This window comes from Oryctolagus cuniculus, chromosome 3 (assembly GCF_051225735.1).
Source record: "Oryctolagus cuniculus isolate XC-2025 breed Fujian yellow rabbit chromosome 3, ASM5122573v1, whole genome shotgun sequence".
NCBI lineage: Eukaryota > Metazoa > Chordata > Mammalia > Lagomorpha > Leporidae > Oryctolagus > Oryctolagus cuniculus.
In genome coordinates, this window is record NC_142869.1 from 27,984,116 (window position 1) to 28,004,395 (window position 20,280).

Consider the following 20,280-nt stretch of genomic DNA (forward strand, 5'->3'; position numbering starts at 1 on the left):
TCCTCTTAGAGATGAGGGATTGCAAAGTACTTTAGCTCTGTTAGTGTTTGACTGTTCTGATTTCAATAGTGTCTCATCCATGAGTTCCCTGAGTTACATATAGGAGGAAAACATTCTCAGAAACTGATTGATTGACAATAGCCAGCATTAAACCTTGAAGATACATAAAGCAGTTTAAAGAAGCAATTTAAGTAGTTGTGTCCTCCTGAACCAAAGGGAACTCATATGCCCTAAGCATTAACTCATGGAGAAAAATAGGTGTCTAACCTACAACTGCAAATATCTGTGAATCTTCAAAGTTGAGAGAAACAGGAAACATGTAAATAGTGTTAACTTTTAATTAATTAGCTTGATTTTATGGAACATAATGTTCATTGTAAGAAGCATAATGGTAATTAAATGGTTCAGACACATTAAACTGTAATGAATAGAAAATATATGCAAAAGTACTTAGACTGTTAAAGTGGACAGGGAATAATAAAATGAAATCTTAATTGAAAAATGCGAACTAAACATTCAAGAAAAAATAAAACAAGTTCATTTTTACAAAACAAAACTTTTAGACATTGATTTCTTTTTCTGTATTTTTCCAAAATTTAATAAATTATTTCACAATAAATATAATTATATTATAAAAATTGGGAAATTAACATCAGTAAAATACAAAAATAAGAGTACTTTTTCATACTTCAACAAATAACTATTATTTAAAGTATTATTTGTATTATTTCAGGTCTATATATTTCAGGTCTATAAAGATATATCTATGCAAAAACGTTGTCATATTAAGATCCTAATGTTTTATAATCCAGTACTTCCAGTTTCTATGGTGCTTACCTTAAGACACTTGCACACTTTTATCTCATTTGCTATTTAATCTATATTTAGATCTCAAGTTATCCTAAAATTATCCAAACCAGTATCAAATCCAGAATTATATTTCACATCTAGTTGTTATGTCTGTTAAACATTCTTAGTTTCATCCCCTTTTTTCATGACAGTCGTTATTAAATAGAACTTCCAATGTGTCTTATAGAGTGATCCCCATTTATCGATTTTTCTTTGCTTCTTTGTAGCTAATGACTTCTTTTTCAAGAGGCTGTTCTATGAAAATCGTTGCCTCTTGAAATGTCTAACATTTATTTGTGATTTTTAAGTGCAAGAATTGTAGTTCTCTGTCTCTTCAGGTCATTCCTGTAGAGTGGTAAGAGAAGAAAAAAAAATAATCAGAAACTTCTATGTGACAATTTTGAAAATAAACTCTGAAAATAAAACCAAATAGCTGTGTTTTGAGTTTTGAATACTTCGTTTAGATTATCATGAACAATTGTTGTAATGACATGACAATTGATCTTTACTGGAATAAGATAAAAAGATCTTAACTATTGGAAGGGATCATTTTTAAAACATTTGAACAAAAACCAAGATGGAACATTTTCTTTTAATACATTGACTTGTGTGTTCATAAATATATGCCAGGTATTCTTTTGTGTAACAAATAAACAAAGTTCAGAGTTTGCCTGAATCTATGTTGGATACTGTTTTCATTTATACATAAGTCTTTTGCAATTAAAACAAATTAACTTCAGAATGGCATTATGGCATATCAGGTTAGGCTGCCACTTATGACCCTGGCATCCCATGTGGGTGCCAGTTCTAGTCCTGCTGCTATACCTCCAATCCAGCTCCCTGCTAATACTCCTGAGAAAGCAATGGAATATGACCCAGGTACCTGGATACCTGCACATATGTAAGAGTCCTGGATAAAGGTCCAGGCTCCTGGCTTTAGCCTGGCCCAGTCCCTGCATTGCAGCCATCTGGGGAGTAAACCAGTGGTTGGAAGATTCTTTCTCTCTCTGACTGTCTCTCCTCCGTCTCTATAACTCTGCCTTTCAAATTAAATAAATAAACCTTTAAAAAAATTCAACTTATGAAATGAAAATATAATTCTTCCTGTATTAGTGACTTTCCAATATATGTTAGGCTCTTGAGCAGAAATGCCTTTAGTTGAAAACCAAAAAAAAATTTTTAAAATACATATTTAACTGGCATTCTCAAAAAATATGATCTTAGACACACCAAAACATATCACAATGATGAGTTTGTGTCCAGACTGTAATTTAATTTTCTCAGTATAGACTTTTATATCTTCAGAATATCCCATTTAGGAAAATCTAGTTGAATTATAGCAACATTTTAGTGTGCTGTAGTACATAGAGCTGTCAGGAAACAACCTTTAGAATGAACTACTTTTTAAGATTATTATGCAGTTTTATATGACAATATAGCAGTCATAATCTTTAAAAGACAGGATTTCATTTCTAGAAGTAGTTACCCAGATTTTTTCCCCACGACCCCCTTAAAATTTCAAGACTTTAATTACAGTCATCCACTATCATTATTTCTGCTCAGTCATCTTGAGTAATGGTTTATTTTGCAAAAGCAAGTAATTCTTTTCTAAACTAATGTAGTTACACAGAATAAATCCTTCTAAAAATTAGGAATATATAAGATATTTTATTATGGAAAATACAGGAATATGAGTAGTGTTTTTGTTAGTTTCAATATCTATAATGGTTGCATAGTCAAATATTTATTAGGTACACCTATGAATTTTGCTCCTGGTTATTTTCTGTAGCATACAAAATTCATAGACTTCAAAACTCTGACCACTGAAAACTCACCAAAAATGCTCTATTGTAGAACAAGAAATTGAAAACCACAAGTTTTACCATTCAAGCAAGGAAAAATTATCTTGGAAAACAATAATTTATCAGTTTCAAAATTATATCTTTTCTAATATATTGGATAAACATTTTAACAATAAAAGTCTCCAGGCAACCTCTTGCTAATCCCAATTTGGCATTATACACACCTTTCTTGTAATACTTACGGTACAGAACTTTGGAAATATACGTTTGCTTACACACTTTTTATTAATGCAATTTCCCATTACCATCATTCTCACTCTGAAATTATCTGACCCAATTCTTTATCTTTCTCCTGTTCTTCTTCCTGCCATGGCTATCCTTATCAGTTTCCAATAGCACTTCTATTCAACATCAACATTTTACCAGTACCCTGGAACTCCGGAGCTGTTAGGTTTCATATTTCTCCAGGCCACTCTCATTTTTTGCTTTTATAGCAGTGGTTCCCAAATAATGATGATGTTTAGCAATGTCCAGTGATATTCTTATGAGTGGAGATAGTAGTAAGATTGCCACCTAGTGGATGGAGGCCAGGGATTCTGTTAAACATCCTGAAATACATACAACAAGCCCTACCACAAACTAGTATCCTTCCCAAAATGTCAATAGTGCCACTGTTGGGAAAACTTGATCTAGAGAAAATGCTAAAAATAGAATTATAGTCTATAACAATACCATTAAAGTATATATTTCACTTATTCATAGATCATAGTATAATTTAAACAATTGTAAATGTTCCCATATCAACACTTGGCATGTGTTCTCCATTCTTTTACCAAATTTTGCATTTTTTAATTAAATAGCATGTTGTGGCTACCCATTCCCAAGGATTAGCTTTATGAGCATGGTTTATTATTTAAGAATAGAACAAGCAAAACAAAAATGTAACCTTTTTTTAACCATGAAAAATGTTGTGTTATAGAACTAATGCATTTTTACTTGCATTACTTCTAAATGACTGGATTTGTGAAATGTAAATACGATCTTAAACAACTGCTTTCCTATTTCTGTCTTTTATCTCCTCATATTTTTTTTTCCATTCTGATTGACAGAACTCCCCTGATTGCAGCTGGAGTCATTGGTGGGCTTTTTATCCTGGTCATTGTGGGCCTGACATTTGCAGTGTATGTTAGAAGGAAGAGCATCAAAAAGAAAAGAGCCTTGAGAAGATTCCTGGAAACAGAGGTGAGTTGTTTATTTCTTCTTTTGATGTGCTTAAGGATGTTCATTAGGTCCAGAAGATACTCAGTTTTTTAATCCAAGTGAAAATTGTATTCGATATCCTGATGAAGGAAATTCTACTTTACAGTGTGTTAAACAGAACAGATGAACAATCAGAATCTACAAAAATAGTTGAGGAAGGTGCCTGGTTTCAAAAGTAGATGGTAGGGGCCAGGGAAATTGTTGTACTGGAGAGAAAATAAATCTATTTCTTCAGTGGGGTTCCTGTTAGCAAGCTGTTCATAGAGGGTATCTCAAGAGCAGCAAAACTGGAAAGTGGCTGGGGAGAGGATATCTCAGTGGCAGAACTAAGAAAGTGATAGAGAATTTTTCTAGTTCAAAATATAACCAGATAGGCAAGCAATGTATGGTTTAATTAAAATCATTAAATTGGCAACCAATGATATCATTATACCAGCAGTGAAATACTGAGCTTACAGGATAAAGCTTAGTGCTGTAATCACAAAGACCTTACAACTGAATTTATGGGATCCATTTAATATTTTGCATAGTGGTTATTGTGAACATGTAAATTACCCATAAGTTATTATAATTTCTTTTATATTGCCACATTCAGTTCTCTAGCATGCAAGCTGATAGTTTTCTTTGTACAGAATATAAGAGAAAAACAATTTCAGGAAAATACTTTCTAAGGATTAGAGTTTTCTGAAATTGTAATAGGCTGTCTCATCAATAGATACTCAAAACAAAGAGAGTCAATATACGTGGAAAAATACGGTAGTAATCCATATATTAACCTGGCTGTTTGCAAAAAACCAACCTGACCACTTTCAACCTTGCACTTTCAAACCTTCACATTTCACCAGAATGAAGTTTGGAAGCAACACATTGTTGTGCACATTTTCAATTTAGCTAGGAGGCTAGAGGTGGATAGAATTTTTCCTCATTCGCAGCTTGGGGCATTCAGTGAGAGAATTCTGAACATTAAAGTAGAGTTAGAGAGGAAGTAAAATTTTTCAACAGCAGTGGACATCCAGATAACTGAATTTAAAAAAGAGAAAGTAGTCTATTAACCATGTGCAGGGAAAGTTCATTGCTATGAAAAGAGTAGTGTTGAATTTGTTTGTTTTTGTTTTGTTTTGCTTTTTAGTGAGGTGCTTTTTAAGAATGACCTGGAGGGTCCCGTTGCTGTAGTGCAGTGGTTTAAGCCACCTTCTACAGCATCAGCATTGCATATGGGCACCACTTCGAATCCCAGCTGCTCCAATTCCAGGATAGCTCCCTGATAATGTGCCTGGAAAGCAGCAAAAGATGGACTAAGCGCATAAGCCCCTGCATAAGCCCTCCCAAGTGGGAGACAGAGTTAAAGCTCTTGGCTCCCAGCCCTGGTCACTGAAGCTATTTGGATGGAGAGTGAACTCTCTCTTCTGTCTCTGTCTCTCCCTTTCTCTTTAATGGTAGCTCTTTCAAATAAATAAATAAATATATCTTTTTCTTTAAAACAAGAATGACCTTGAAATTTCCATTTCCTTACTAGATAAACATGTACTGATTGGTGTTATGAACTGATTTTTATTTTCTAAAAAAAATTTGCTTACGCCTGATTATTTTAAATTTAAGATTTTTCTACACCAACTGCAATAGAAGAATAATTCTTAAAAGGATCACTTTTAACTTCTTAAATATTGAAGCTAGGACTCTGCATCAGAGGTGAATAAATTGTTTAAGTAAGATATATTGTTGGAATGCTTTTAAAGTATAATATAGTGTTGGCATACTTTTAAAGATAATATACTTTCCCAAATCATATTTTTCTAGGTTCTTTCTTCTGTTACATGCATAAAATTAAAAACTATACTTTTAAATACAAAATAGACTATAAGCTTGAAGCTTTGGTAGATGCTTTGTTTCAAAAATGTATTGATAATATATTATTCTGTCCCTGAAGGACTGACACATTCCCCACCTAACATATGCTAGACAACACTGCAGAATTTTCCAGCTATGCTATCTCATTCCCTTTCTCTTTCCTCTAAGGTAATTATTATTGTACCTAGTTTACAGATGGGAAGTAAGGAGCCAAGTGTGGCAGGTTAATTACTTTCTAAGTCTGTGAAAGGCAGCACTGGTGTACAGTCCTCTTCCCACCATTTCACTGTTGGCTCACAATATAAAATACACTTCCTTAAAGATGCAATATTCAAATTCTGGAGAAAATATGTCTGTAGAATTTTTTAAATGAAACCCATGGTTAGTTTGTAGAAACTAAACATCTAAGACAAAATTGTGAAGTTTTTAAAAAATAAAATTTTGGCATGAGAGAAGGCATATATATGTAAAGTTCAAAGTACTGAAGCCTTCTCTCTAAGTTTGAATGTGACATTATATGACTTTGGCATGTGATTTTGAAAGAGGATTCATAAATCTTATTCATTCTCCACATAGTGTATGCAAATCAAAATCCACCAAACAACTCCTGTTTAGAAGTTGTCTTCAAACCCAAAGGGTGTTCTCATATACAATTTAGTGATTATTTCTGAAAATTTTTAAATGTGAGTTGAATGCAGTTATATATAATCAGATTTATACTTTTTACGCTATAAATCTGAAAATGAAATAAAAGCACATTCCCAAACTGTTAGAAAAAAAAACTTTTATTAATACTTTTTAATATATTTGTCCTAAATTCCTGTTATTGCTACACTCACCTACACTCAAGCCCGTTCCACTAATTAAGTAGGCCATGATGTTCACAGAAGCATGATAATAATACCCAAGCTGGAAGGCTACAGTGTACTTAGCCTTGTAAATAGACATTTTGAAATACAGTGGTGGTTTCAAGACAATTTGAGTAGGAGTAGCCCTTAATTATTTCCTTATGCTGAGAAAGAACAGGCTATTTATCTGTGTTTAAAGTTTAGTTCCTTTTTAACTTAAAAAAAAATCCTCTTATTTCACCCACTTGCCTCTTTCCTCAAGCATTGACAAAAACTTTTACCAGAGGATATAAGCTACCATCAGGTAGCCAGCCTCTCTCTTGTGTAAATGTTTTTCTCATTTATGCAAGGAAATGGCACACATTCTCATACATTTTGTTTGCTTTCCTCCTCTCCAGCTCAATAACAACTTAACTCTGACATCTAGAACTATCAGGCTAATTTAGCATCTTTGGGCCACACCCAGCCCACTGCATGACGCGGTGTTTTGCACTTTAATCTCACCTTTCAGACCTAACTCCTGATTGTATTCCATTATGTTTTCCTCTTTCTCATGATGCTGTGCCCAAACTGTTTTGCACAGTGTCGCTTCCCTCCTAATGTCAATACATTTTCATTACCTTGAGATTGATATTAAAGTCTTTCTTTAGGAAGCCAAAGTTAATGGTGGGCCTCCCTTCCCAATGATTGTTTTGTCCCTTTGCATTCTGTAGCATTCACTTGTGATCTAGAATGCTATGATTTATCAGAGAATGCTTGATCTAGGAGGTATACTAGGGCCCTGCTCTTAACATGCACTCAGTGACTCCCATCATATATAGCAATTCTGTAAAAGTGCAAAATTTCGGTCCTGCTCCAGACCTACTGAACCAGGATCTCCATTTTAACCAAGAACCTTGGGTAATTCATGCTTACACTAAAGTTTTAGAACTACTGTTCTAGGGTACAATATTGGCATTATGCTTGTTTTTGTCCTCATCTGTTTGTCTTATCTTCCCAGCTAGATTTAAATCACTAGTGTTTTCTATTTGTGTATATGCATCAGATTTCCTAGACTAGTTTGCTTCAAGTTGGGTACATATTTATTTCCTGTGTTTATCCCATCCAAGAATGGGAGAAGAGAAAGGATAGATTCTGAAGGAGTGCATAGATGTGAGTCTGTAGCGGTTGAGAGTGGGCCATATAACAAGAATGTTGTTTGTCAAAGACAAATATGTTTGTATGTCTTCACATGTCTGCCAAAGAGAACCGGAGAGGGAGAGAAGGCATTCTTATCAGAGTGAAAGTTGTACAACTTCCTTCTTGTTGCTTTGTAGTTGGTGGAGCCCTTGACTCCCAGTGGCACAGCACCTAATCAAGCTCAACTTCGGATTCTGAAAGAAACTGAGCTCAAGAGAGTGAAAGTCCTTGGCTCTGGTGCTTTTGGAACCGTTTATAAAGTAAGTACAATTATGTAAGTTTTGTTTCAGCCTAGACAAAAAATATAGCCAAAGTGACTGATTGATTTAGACAGCCTAATTTCTTTTTAAAATTCAGAGAGAAAGATCTTTATAGTATTGGGAAGTTGCTGCACAAATGAATTCATTAATGTTTTATTAAATAAGCTAGGATGAATACAGTCTTAATAGAAAGGTGGGAAACATTAATACAAAGCCAAGTGTAATTTTTTCTTTCCATGACTTTCTGAGCCCCTCTCAATACCATCTTTCCCTTTGGCAAGATCCAAAATACCCATCCGTGGGCCATTTCCCTTTCCACCTGTGTAGTTCTCTATGGAATCGCAGACATTCCTCTGCATGTACCATAACCTTTTGCTCTTCTTGTATTCTTTTCTCATCATTCTTGGTCTACTGCCTGATCTCTTTAGACTCCGCAGGGATGTGCTGATATGTTAAAGGGCTAGGACAATGTCCTAAATCATATCTGACTACTTAGTTACATAGTTTAATGGTTACCAATCAGTGCTCCTGGTTTTGATGCTCTTGCCATTATTTACAAACTATAAAATTGCCTTTATATGCAATATCTAGGTCAGATAGAAGGAAAGAGTTACATAATGGTTTTCATTAAGACACGCTTCTAAGAATGGATAATGCAAATGATGAGATTTGAATGTTTGCTTGTTTAACATAATTGCAAGACCAATCTAGAAGCCAGGCCTAGATTAATTGTGGTAAAATTTATTTTAATACTAAATAAAGATAAGACAGTCTGCTGGTTTATTGTTGAATATTTCTTGTAATATCCATTGCTACAAATTTCAAAATTTCCTTTGACAATTTATTTGTTAAACTTATATTCAGGTATACCTTTTAACAAGTGTATCTGCTAAAAAAAATTTAGATTTTAAGAACTTTGCTTTTCAGAATATTTTTTCCCATTTAACTCAATGACTTATTTAACAGAAAGCATCAATAATTAGAATAGAATCTTTGGATCAGCATTGTGGCAAAGCACATTAAGCCACTGCCTGAGATATTCACCAGCCATAATGCCAGTTTAAATTCAAACTGCTCACTTCTGATCCAGCTCTGTGCTAATGCAGCTGGACAAGCAGCATTCCATGGCCTGAGTGCTTGGGCCCCTGCATCCCATACGTGAGAGACCTGGCTCTGGCCTCCTTCCTCTGTTCCTCACTCCCCCTCCAACTCTGCCTTTCAAATAAAATAAAATCTTTAATAAATATTTATATATATATATATTTACAAACTTTAATTTTCCTCTCTTGAGTGTTCTGAAATAATCTATTCTCCTTAAAGTGTTTTACTACAAGATAAAATGCAGATTCTTTTTTTTTTTTTTTTTTTTTGACAGGCAGAGTGGACAGTGAGAGAGAGAGAGACAGAGAGAAAGGTCTTCCTTTTGCCGTTGGTTCACCCTCCAATGGCCGCCGCCATACTTTTAAAACATTAATGAATTACTTAATTTGAAAGGCAGGCTGATAGAGAAGGAGAGAAAGAGTGAGATAGAGAGATAGGATTTTCCATCTGTTGGTTCATTCCCCCAAATAAGTGCAACAACCAGGTCTGGGCCAGGCCAAAGCTAGCAGCCAAGAATTTCATCCTGCCTCCCATGTAGATGGCAAAGGCCTAAGCAGCAGGGCCATTTTCTGTTGCCTTCTCAGTGCCTTAGCAGAAAGGCTGATTTGGAAGCAGGGCGTCCAGGAATTGAACCAGCACTTCGATATGGAATGCCCTGCAACTCAACACTGGCCATAAAATTTTAGTGTACACATTTGTTCAATGAAATTTGAAATTAATAAATGATCGAATAATTTTCATAGATACTTTTTTTTTACTTTTTTTAACTTTTATTTAGTAAACATAAATTTCCAAAGTACAGTTTATGGATTACAATGGCTTTTTCCCCCCATAACTTCCCTCCCACTCACACCCCTTCCATCTCCTGCTCCCTCTTCCATTCCGTTCACATAAAGATTCATTTTGAATTATCTTTATGTATAGAAGATCAATTTAGCATATATTAAGTAAAGATTTCATCAACTTGCACCCACACAGAAACACAAAGTGTAAAATACTGTTTCAGTACTAGTTATAGCATTACTTCAAATTGAACAACACAGTAAGGATAGAGATCCTACATGAGGAGTAAGTATACAGTGACACCTATTGTTGACTTAACAATTTGACACTCTTGTTTATGGCGTCAGTAATCTCCCTATGCTCTAGTCATGAGTTGCCAAAGCTATGGAAGCCTTTTGAGTTCGCCGACTCCGATCTTATTTAGACAAGGTCATAGTCAAAGTGGAAGTTCTCTCCTCCCTTCAGAGAAAGGTACCTCCTTCTTTGATGGCCCGTTCTTTCCACTGAGATCTTACTCACAGAGATCTTTCATTTAGTTTTCTTTTTTTTGCCAGAGTGTCTTGTCTTTCCATGCATAAAATACTCTCATGGGCTTTTCAGCCGGATCCACATGCCTTAAGGGCTGATTCTGAGGCAAGAGTGTTGTTTAGGACATCTGCCCGTCTATGAGTCTGCTGTGTATCCCACTTCCCATGTTGGATCGTTCTCTCCCTTTTTTATTCTATCAGTTAGTATTAGCAGACACTGGTCTTGTTTATGTGATCCCTTTGACTTTTAGACCTATCAGTATGATCAATTGTGAACTGAAATTGATCACTGGGACTAGTGAGATGGCATTGGTACATTCAACCTTGATGGATTGTATTGGAATCCCCTGGCATGATTCTAACTCCAACATTTGGAGCCAGTCCTATTGAGCATGTCCCAAATAGTGCATCTCCTCCCTCTCTTATCCCCACTCTTATATTTAACAGTGATCACTTTTCAGTTAAATTTAAACACCTAAGAATAATTGTGTGTTAATTACAGAGTTCAACCAATAGTATTAAGTAGAACAAAAAAAAATACTGAAAGGGATAAAGTATTAAAGTGTACATCAACAGTCAGGACAAGGGCTGATCAAGTCACTGTTTCTCATAGTGTCCATTTCACTTCAACGGGTTTCCTTTTTGATGCTTGGTTAGTTGTCACTGATCAGGGAAAACATTTGATATTTGTCCCTTTGGGATTGGCTTAATTCACTCAGCATGATGTTTTCCAGATTCCTCCATTTTGTTGCAAATGACCAGATTTCATTATTTTTACTACTGCATAGTATTCTATAGAGTACATGTCCCAAAATTTCTTTATCCAGTCTAATGTTGATGGGCATTTAGGTTGATTTCAGGTCTTAGCTATTGTGAGTTGAGCTGCAATAAACATTAAGGTGCAGACAGCTTTTTGTTTGCCAATTTCATTTCCTTTGGGTAAATTCCAAGGAGTGGGATGGCTGGGTTGTATGGTAGGGTTATATTCAGGTTTCTGAGGAATCTCCAGACTGATTTCCAGAGTGGCTTTACCAGTTTGCATTCCCACCAACAGTGGGTTAATTTCCCTTTTTCCCCACATCCTCTCCAGCATCTATTGCTGGTAGATTTCTAAATATGAACCATTCTCACCAGGGTGAGGTAAAACCTCACTGTGGTTTTGATTTGCATTTCCCTGATTACTAGTGATCTTGAACATTTTTTCATGTGTCTGTTGGCCATTTGGATTTCCTCTTTTGAAAAATGTCTATTGAGGTCCTTGGCCCATCTCTTAAGTGGGCTGTTGGTTTTGATGTTGTGGAGTTTCTTGATCTCTTTGTAGATTCTGGTTATTAACCCTTTATCTGTTGCATAGTTTGCAAATATTTTTTCCCATTTTGTCGGTTGCCTCTTCACTCTCCTGACTGTATCTTTTGCAGTACAGAAACTTCTCAATTTGATGCAATCCCAAATGTTAATTTTGGCTTTGACTGCCTGTGCTTCTGGGGTCTTTTCCAAGAAGTCTTTGCCAGTACCTATATTTTGCAGGGTTTCTCCAATGCTCTCTAATAATTTGATGGTGTCAGTTCATAGATTTTAGGTCTTTAATCCATGTTGAATGGATTTTTGTGTAAGGTGAAAGGTAGAGGTCTTGCTTCATGCTTCTGCATGTGGAAATCCAGTTTTCCCAGCACCATTTATTGAATAGACTGTCCTTACTCCAGGGATTGGTTTTAGATCCTTGATCAAATATAAGTTGGCTATAGATGTTTGGATTGATTTCTGATGTTTCTATTCTGTTCCATTTGTCTATCCATCTGTTTCTGTACCAGTACCATGCTGTTTTGATTATAACTGCCCTGTAGTATGTCCTGAAATCTGGTATTGTGATGCCTCCAGCTTTGTTTTCGTTGTATAAGATTGTTTTAGCTATTCGAGTTCTCCTGTGTCTCCATATGAATTTCAGCATCATATTTTTGTGATCTGAGAATGTCTTTGGTATTTTGATTGGTATCACATTGAATCTATAAATTGCTTTTGGGAGAATGGACATTTTGATGATGTTGATTCTTCCAATCCATGAGCATGGAAGATTTTTCCATTTCTTGGTATCCTCTTCTATTTCTTTCTTTAAGATTTTGTAATTTTCATCTTAGAGATCTTTAACGTCCTTGGTTAAGTTTATTCCAAGGTATTTGATTGTTTTTGTAACTATTGTAAATGGTATTGATCTTAGCAGTTCTTTCTCAGCCGTGGTATTGCCTGTGTATGCAAAGGCTGTTGATTTTTGTGAACTGATTTTATATCCTGCTACTTTGCCAAACTCTCCGAAGAGTTCCAATAGTCTCTTAGTCGAATTCTTTGGATCCCCTAAATAAACAATCATATCATCGGCAAAGAGGGATAGTTTGAGTTCTTCCTTCCCAATTTGTATCCCTTTCGTTTCTTTTTCTTGCCTAATAGCTCTGGCTAGAACTTCCAGAACTATATTGAATAGCAGTGGTGAGAGTGGACATCCCTGTCTGGTACCAGATCTCAGTGAAGATGCTTCCAACTTTTCCATTCAATAGGATGTTGGCCGTGGGTTTTTCAGAATGCTTTGATTGTATTGAGGAATGTTCCTTCCATACCCAGTTGGCTTAGAGTTTTCATTATAAAAGGGTGTTGTGTTTTATCAAATGCTTTCTCTGCCTCTATTGAGATAATCATATGGTTTTTCTTCTGCAGTCTGTTTATATGGTGTATCACATTGATTGTTTTGTGCACATTGAACCATCCCTGCATACCAGGGATAAATCCAACTTGGTCTGGGTGGATGATCTTTCTGATGTGTTGTTGCATTCTATTGGCCAGAATTTTATGGAGGATTTTTGCATCTTTGTTCATCAGGGATATTGTTATGAAATTTTCTTTCAATGTTGCATCTTTTTCCAGCTTAGGAATTAAGGTGATGCTGGCTTCATAGAAAGAATCTGGGAAGATTCCCTCTTTTTCAATTATTCTGAATAGTTTGAGAAGAATTGGAGTTAGTTCATCTTTAAATGTCTGGTAGAATTCAGCAGTGAATCCATCTTGTCCTGGGCTTTTCTTTGTTGGGAGGGCCTTTATTACTGTTTCAATTTCTGTCTCAGTTATGAGTCTGTTTAGGTTTTCTATGTCTTCCTGGTTCAATTTAGGTAGATTGCATGTGTCCAGGAATCTATCCATTTCTGATAGGTTTCCGTGTTTGCTGGCATACAAGTCCTTGTAGTAATTTCTGATGATTCTTTTTATTTCTGTGGTGTCTGTTGTTACGTTTCCTTTGTCATCTCTGATTTTATTGATTTGGGTCTTTTCTCTTCTTTTTTTAGTTAGTTGGGCCAATGGTGTGTCAATTTTGTTTATTTTTTCAAAAAACCAGCTCCTCATTTGGCTGATTTTTTGTAATGTTTTTTTTGGATTCAATCCTATTGATTTCTTTCTGATTTTAATTATTTCTCTTCTCCTTCTAGATTTGGGTCTGGTTTGCTGCAGATTTTCTAGATCCTTGAGCTGCATTGAAAGCTCATTTATTTGGTGCCTTTCCAATTTCTTGATGTAGGCACCTATTGATATAAACTTTCCTCTTAACACTGCTTTTGCTATATCACATAAGTTTTGCTATGTTGTGCTGTAATCCTCATTTACTTCCACAAAATTTTTGATTTCTCTTTTGATTTCTTCTATGACCCATTGTTCATTCAGGAGCATGTTGTTCAATCTCCATGTGTTTGCATATGCTCTAGGGATTCCTGATTTGCTAATTTCCAACTTCATTCCCCTATGGTATGAGAAGCTGCATCATATGATTCTAATTCTTTTGAATTTGCTGAGATTTGCTTTATGGCCTAGTATGTGATCAATACTTGAGTAGGTTCCATGTACTGCTGAGAAAAATGTAAAGTCTTTAAGTGTAGGATGAAAAGTTCTATAGATATCTGTTAGATACATTTAGGCTATAGTGTCAATTAAATCTACTGTATCCTTGTTGATCTTCTGTCCTGTTGATCTATCTACTTCTGAGAGTGGAATATTGAAGTCCCCAGATATTTTTGTATTGGAGTCTCAGTCTCCCTTTAAGTCTCTTAAAATATCTTTTAAATAAACTGGTGCCTTGTAATTAGGTGCATATACATTGATAATCGTTATATCTTCCAGTTGAATTGATCCCTTAATCATTATGTCATGTCCCTCTTTGTCTCTCTTAACAGTTTTTGTGTTAAATTTATGTTGTCCGATATTAAGATGGCTATGCCAGCCCTTTTTTTATTTCTGTTTGCATCATATATCTTTTTCCAGCTTTTCACTTTCATTGTGCATGCATCTTTGTTGGGAAGATGTGTTTCTTGTAAGCATCTTAACCCAATCAGCCAATCTGTGTCTTTTAGCTGGAGAATTGAGGCCATTAACGTTCAATGTGACTATTGACAAGTAGTAACTTTGTCCTGCCATTTTCCCAAAGATATTTTCTAATATATGCTTTGAACTTCCTGTGATCTTTTGCTGTGAGGTTTCCTTCCTTTACCTTCTTTCATATTGATGACCGTGTTTCTGTATTTCTGTGTGTAACACATCTTTAAGCATCTTTTGCAGGGTTGGATGAGTGGCGACAAATTCTTTCAATTTCTATTTGCTGTGAAAGGTCTTTATTTCACCTTCATTCACAAATGAGAGCTTTGCAGGATATAATATTCTGGGCTGGCAGTTTTTCTCTCTTAGTACCTGGGCTATGTCTTGCCATTCTCTTCTAGCTTGTAGGGTTTCTGATGAGAAATCTGCTGTGAGTCTAATTGGAGATCCTCTGAGAGTAATCTGACATTTCTCTCTTGCTCATTTTAGAATCATTTCTTTATGTTTCACTGTGTTGAGTTTGATTACAACGTGTCATGGTGAGGATCTCTTTTGGTCATGTTTACTAGGGATCCAATGAGCTTCCTGTACTAGGATGTCTCTGTCCTTCTCCAAACCCGGGAAGTTCTCTGCTAGTATCTCATTAAAAAGGCCTTCTAATCCTTTCTCTCTCTCCCTGCCTTCAGGAACTCCTAGAACCCGAATGTTGGGTTTTTTAATAGTATCCTGTAGATTCCCAACAATATTTTTTAGATTTCAAACTTCTTCTTCTTTTCTTTGGTTTGACTGTATACTTTCCTGTGCTCTGTCTTCTAAGTCCGATATTCTCTCTTCTGCTTCACTGACTCTGTTTTTAAGGCTCTGTAATGTTTTTGTCATTTGATCTATTGAGTTCTTCATTTCATTTTGATTTCTCTTCACTATCACACTTACCTGTTCTACTAGTTTCTGCATTTCATTTTGATTCCTCCTTAAGATTTCATTTTCATGAGAGAGATTTTCTATCCTGTCTAGTAAGTATTTCTGTAGTTCAAGAGTTTGTTTTTTAAAACTTCTAAATGTTCTTATCATAATTTTTTTGAAATCCATATCTTGCATTTCTTCCATCTCATCATCTTCATAATCTTGGCTTGGGGTGTCCTGTTCATTTGGGGGCGGCATAATGTCTTCCTTGTTCTTGTTTCCTCAGTTTCTGCGTTTGTTGCTTGGCATTGTGGAGATATTCTTTGGATTCTTCTTCTCTCGCTGTGGTGTTTTTTCTTGTTATACTATGACTGTATTAAGTGGACTGTCTGCTTTTGATGGAGCCTTAGAGGCTTGAGATGGGTATTGCCAGAGAGCTCTATTTGGTTCTTCAGTGTTAAGGGTGTGCCAAAGGTGACACTCCCAAGTTAGGCGTGGTAAATCTCTCTCTCTCTCTTTTTTTTTTTTTTTTTTTTTTTTTTTTTTTTTGATTCAGAAGGGAAGTAATTCCACAGAGCTGAGTGGAATTGAAGGTAGTCAGATTTGGATCTTTGGCTCCTATGGGTATAACATTCGCCTGATCTTTCCCAAGGACCACACAAAGAATCTTTTCTGCCCTCAGTGTGGACTCAAATTCCCCTGCAGTCTCCCACCGGTTGCCAAGGTTACCGAATTGTAGCATCTCTGGAGAGTACTCATGTGAATTCCGTGAGTTCTCTCACCCACTGTCTCTTTTTTCAGTCTCAGTTCATTAGCTCCACATATTCACTAGGTCCTAATCTCCTGTTATTTCACCCCGCCAGACTCAGGTTTTTCTGCTTGGTGGAGGGCGGGCACAGCCCTGAGGTCGCACAACTTTTCTGTATGTCCAAAACGGCACCTGCTCTTTGTCTTGCTTGCCTTTGAGAGGTGAGTGGAGAGAGAGAGAGACTTGTGTCCGTACCGGTCCTTTTTTTTTTTTTTTTTCTCTCTCCTTTAGTTTCTCCCATGGGGCTTCAAGCCTCCTTCCCTCTATGCTCCTCCTTCCGCTTTCCCGCTGGTGTCTCGGACGACTGAGGTTCGGCTCACCTCACGTTCCAGTGCTGGTGCGTAGATTCTGTGGCTGGTGTCCCGAGCCATGGGCTCCCGTGCCCTCCATGCAGGTCCACCATGAATCACTAGTTCTGGAAGAGTTTCCTCTGCTGTTTCTTCCCCAAATCTTCCTTGAACCTGCAGTATCTCCACTTTTATTAAACTGTCTCTTCCTGGACTAACAGTGTTCTCCCTTCCTATTCAGCCATCTTGCTGGACCCCAGAGAGTTTACTTAAAAAAAAAAAAAAAAAAAAACCTTTCCTAACTTATTCAGCCTCTGGGACTGAGAAATAATAATGAATTTCTGAGGCCTTCGTTTTGTTGACAGTCTACAGGGGACAACAACTCCAAAGCTCAGAACTCTTCCAAATTCTTAGGCTTAATGATGACATCAGTTGCTCCATAGGTACTATTAAAGCTTATTTAATATCTTTTCTCATCTCCAAATTGGAGATTCTGTAATTCAAGACTAAGTCCTATCTAAAATTATATCACAAGGAATTTAGCTTGTTATTTTTCATTTCACATGTAGATTTTCCTATCGACTCTATATAGGAAAAATACAACCTTATATTTACTTTCTAAAGATTGAAATTTTTTTCATTATTATTACTTTTTAACAATCACTGTGTTTAGATCTCCTCTTATAATTTTAGGTAACAGAAATACATATGTTTTAGCATAGTAGTTCAAAGTAAAAATATTTAAAAATATTTTCTTTGTGACTACAACCAGGGATATTAAAAAAGGATTTGGAGAATATTTTCTTCCTTTCTTTTATTTTAGCATGAAAATTGTCATAAAGAGTCTTTTTTGATGTCAGGACCAATAAATTAAAATTTGAGATTTAGTGATTTTTTTCTTCCTCATGATCTCAAATTTGCATCTGAGTTTATTTGGGACAATATGTTTTTTAGTAAATATTGTATAATCTATGTACTCTTTTGTATTTTATCAAAATCTTTGTCCTTATTTAAAAGTTTGAATTCAGAAATGCTATTATTTAGTTGATTGTTGTACCACCCAAAATGTCTACCAACGTTATAGTTTCCCAATGCATAGTCCTTTCCAGATATTTTAATTATATTTTTACAGGATGAAAGAATAAACAATGACTCAGAAAAATACTTTTTATTTACTTCAGAGATGATAAAAAGCTTTCATGCGCACATATATAGTTTAATAATACATACTAATTAATATTTTCAGTACTCCCTAGTACTTCCATGTGAAAAATAATTCTTAAATAGCTACCTAAAAAACTAATTCTTAAATCAATATGAACTTTTTTTTAAATTTATTTTTATTTATTTATTTTTGACAGGTGGGGTGGACAGTGAGAGAGAGAGAGAAAGGTCTTCCTTTTGCCGTTGGTTCACCCTCCAATGGCCTCCATGCCTGGCGCACTGCAGCCGGTGCACCACGCTGATCCAATGGCAGGAGCCAGGTACTTATCCTGGTCTCCCATGGGGTGCAGGGCCCAAGCACTTGGGCCATCCTCCACTGCACTCCCGGGCCACAGCAGAGAGCTGGACTGGAAGAGGGGGAACCGTGACAGATTCCGGCCCCCCGACTGGGACTAGAACCTGGTGTGCTGGTGCCGCAAGGCGGAGGATTAGCCTAGTGAGCCGTGGCGCCGGCCTAAATCAATATGAACTTGAGAAATGTGAGAATATACTTTGTAATATCTTAGTTGTAGAATAATTAGATAATATTAAAGCCTAAGAGAATTTCCTACAGTGCTTAGCTTAATATTCCAAATTACAGATAAGACAATAGGAACTTTAAAAAATAGAATAGCCATCTCAAAATCTTGTGATATTATCCAAAACAAAACTGTTATTCTAGTCTACTTCAATGCTTTCTTCACTATTTAACATTTTTAATACACACATATTGAATTCAATAGTAGTATAAAATACCTTAAAAAACAGGCTACATATATAACTCACTTTTACTCAAAGAAAGCCTATAATATTTTTGCAGAGTAATTTATGTAACAGATGCTAAATAAATGTTTGCATGAAATAATATATAAATACTAAATTATTTTTAAGAAATTAATGGATTCAGATGTCTAATCAGATTTTATTATTGCTGCTACAAATGTTTTATATGTAGTAAGCTAGATTTTTTTTTTTTTTTCTGAAAGGGTATTTGGGTACCTGAAGGAGAAACGGTGAAGATTCCCGTGGCTATTAAGATTCTTAATGAGACAACTGGTCCCAAGGCCAATGTGGAGTTCATGGATGTAAGTATAGAAACCCAGGCAATCATAGTTTTATGTATTAATAAATTTACTGCTTTGAGAATTAAAAAATGCTCTATAACTTGCAAAGTTTCTTCCCTTGTAAATGGTATGACCTTAGAGTTAAAGAAACTTTAATACCAGTTGAGATCACTTTTGGTTCACTGCTATCTAACTAGATAGTGACCTAGAATTTGCCTTTGGAATTTGAATCTATTTTCAGTTTCCAAGGTGAATTTTATACATGTTGAGTGAGACATATAATGTTTTCACATATATTGTTAAATTTAGGTGACTATCTTTCTAGTGAAAGCAATACATAATTTGCACTGCATGCGTTTTTTAAAAACTATAAACGAACGATTGCATTTAATAATCAGATATTGTGGGTATTTTAAAACTGGTTACACTGAACAGTATTAGGACTCTGTGGTGATGTAATGATAGTAATGATAAGTCAATAATATTTACAAAGTGCCTCCTGTTCTAGGTAAATAATATTTACTAAGTTTTCATCATATGACATGCACTGTTATAAATAATTCAGAAATTTAATCTTGACAGTTTAATCCAAGGTCACAAAGTATGGAAATGGCAGATCTATTTGAGCTAAAGTTGCAAGTTTGAATAGAAGTTAACAAATGTTTTCTAAAAGACCCAGAATCTTCTCTGTGGCAGCTTCTCAACTCTGTGTCCTTTTGGGTGGAAAAGCAGCTATCATCAACAGTTAAAACAATCAGTGTGACTTTGTTCCAATAAAGCTTTATTTAAATAAATAAACTGCAGACTACATTTGGTCTGAGGGTCACTCCTACCTTTCAAGTGCCGTGTAGTTAACTGCTATGCCAAATTGCATTTTTGGAATGGGGATGATGATTTGAAAAATTAGTTGGACTGCTTCATTTCATAATTATCTATTTATTTGAAAGCAATCAATATTAGCTTCTATAGTGTTAGTCTATTAAATTTAACTCAATAACCTATCTGAGTCAGATGGAAATTACCCAGTGAAACTTTACTCTTTAATTCAAATTCAAAAGACATGACTCTATAGGTAGAAAGTTACAACTATAGAATAACAGGAATGTTAAAGGATAAAAGTGCTTTATAAGGTCAATCAGAACTTTAAGGTTTTCTTTAGCAAAAATTGTAGATTGAGTGCTTCAGCAAATTTCAGAAAGCTGAATGGAATT

At 35.4% G+C, this 20,280-nt stretch overlaps 1 protein-coding gene across 4 annotated transcripts in view; it reads left to right on the plus strand.

Annotated features, from left to right (window-relative positions):
- Positions 1 to 20,280, plus strand: part of ERBB4 (erb-b2 receptor tyrosine kinase 4) — a 1,252,881-nt gene that overhangs the window by 998,164 nt on the left and 234,437 nt on the right. For all 4 annotated transcript variants that reach the window (XM_017343079.4, XM_008259104.5, XM_051849159.3 and 1 more), the window contains exons 17-19: positions 3,761 to 3,893; positions 7,924 to 8,046; positions 18,992 to 19,090. In XM_017343079.4, the coding sequence (XP_017198568.1) occupies positions 3,761 to 3,893; positions 7,924 to 8,046; positions 18,992 to 19,090 (355 nt within the window). The remainder of the gene's footprint in view (positions 1 to 3,760; positions 3,894 to 7,923; positions 8,047 to 18,991; positions 19,091 to 20,280) is intronic.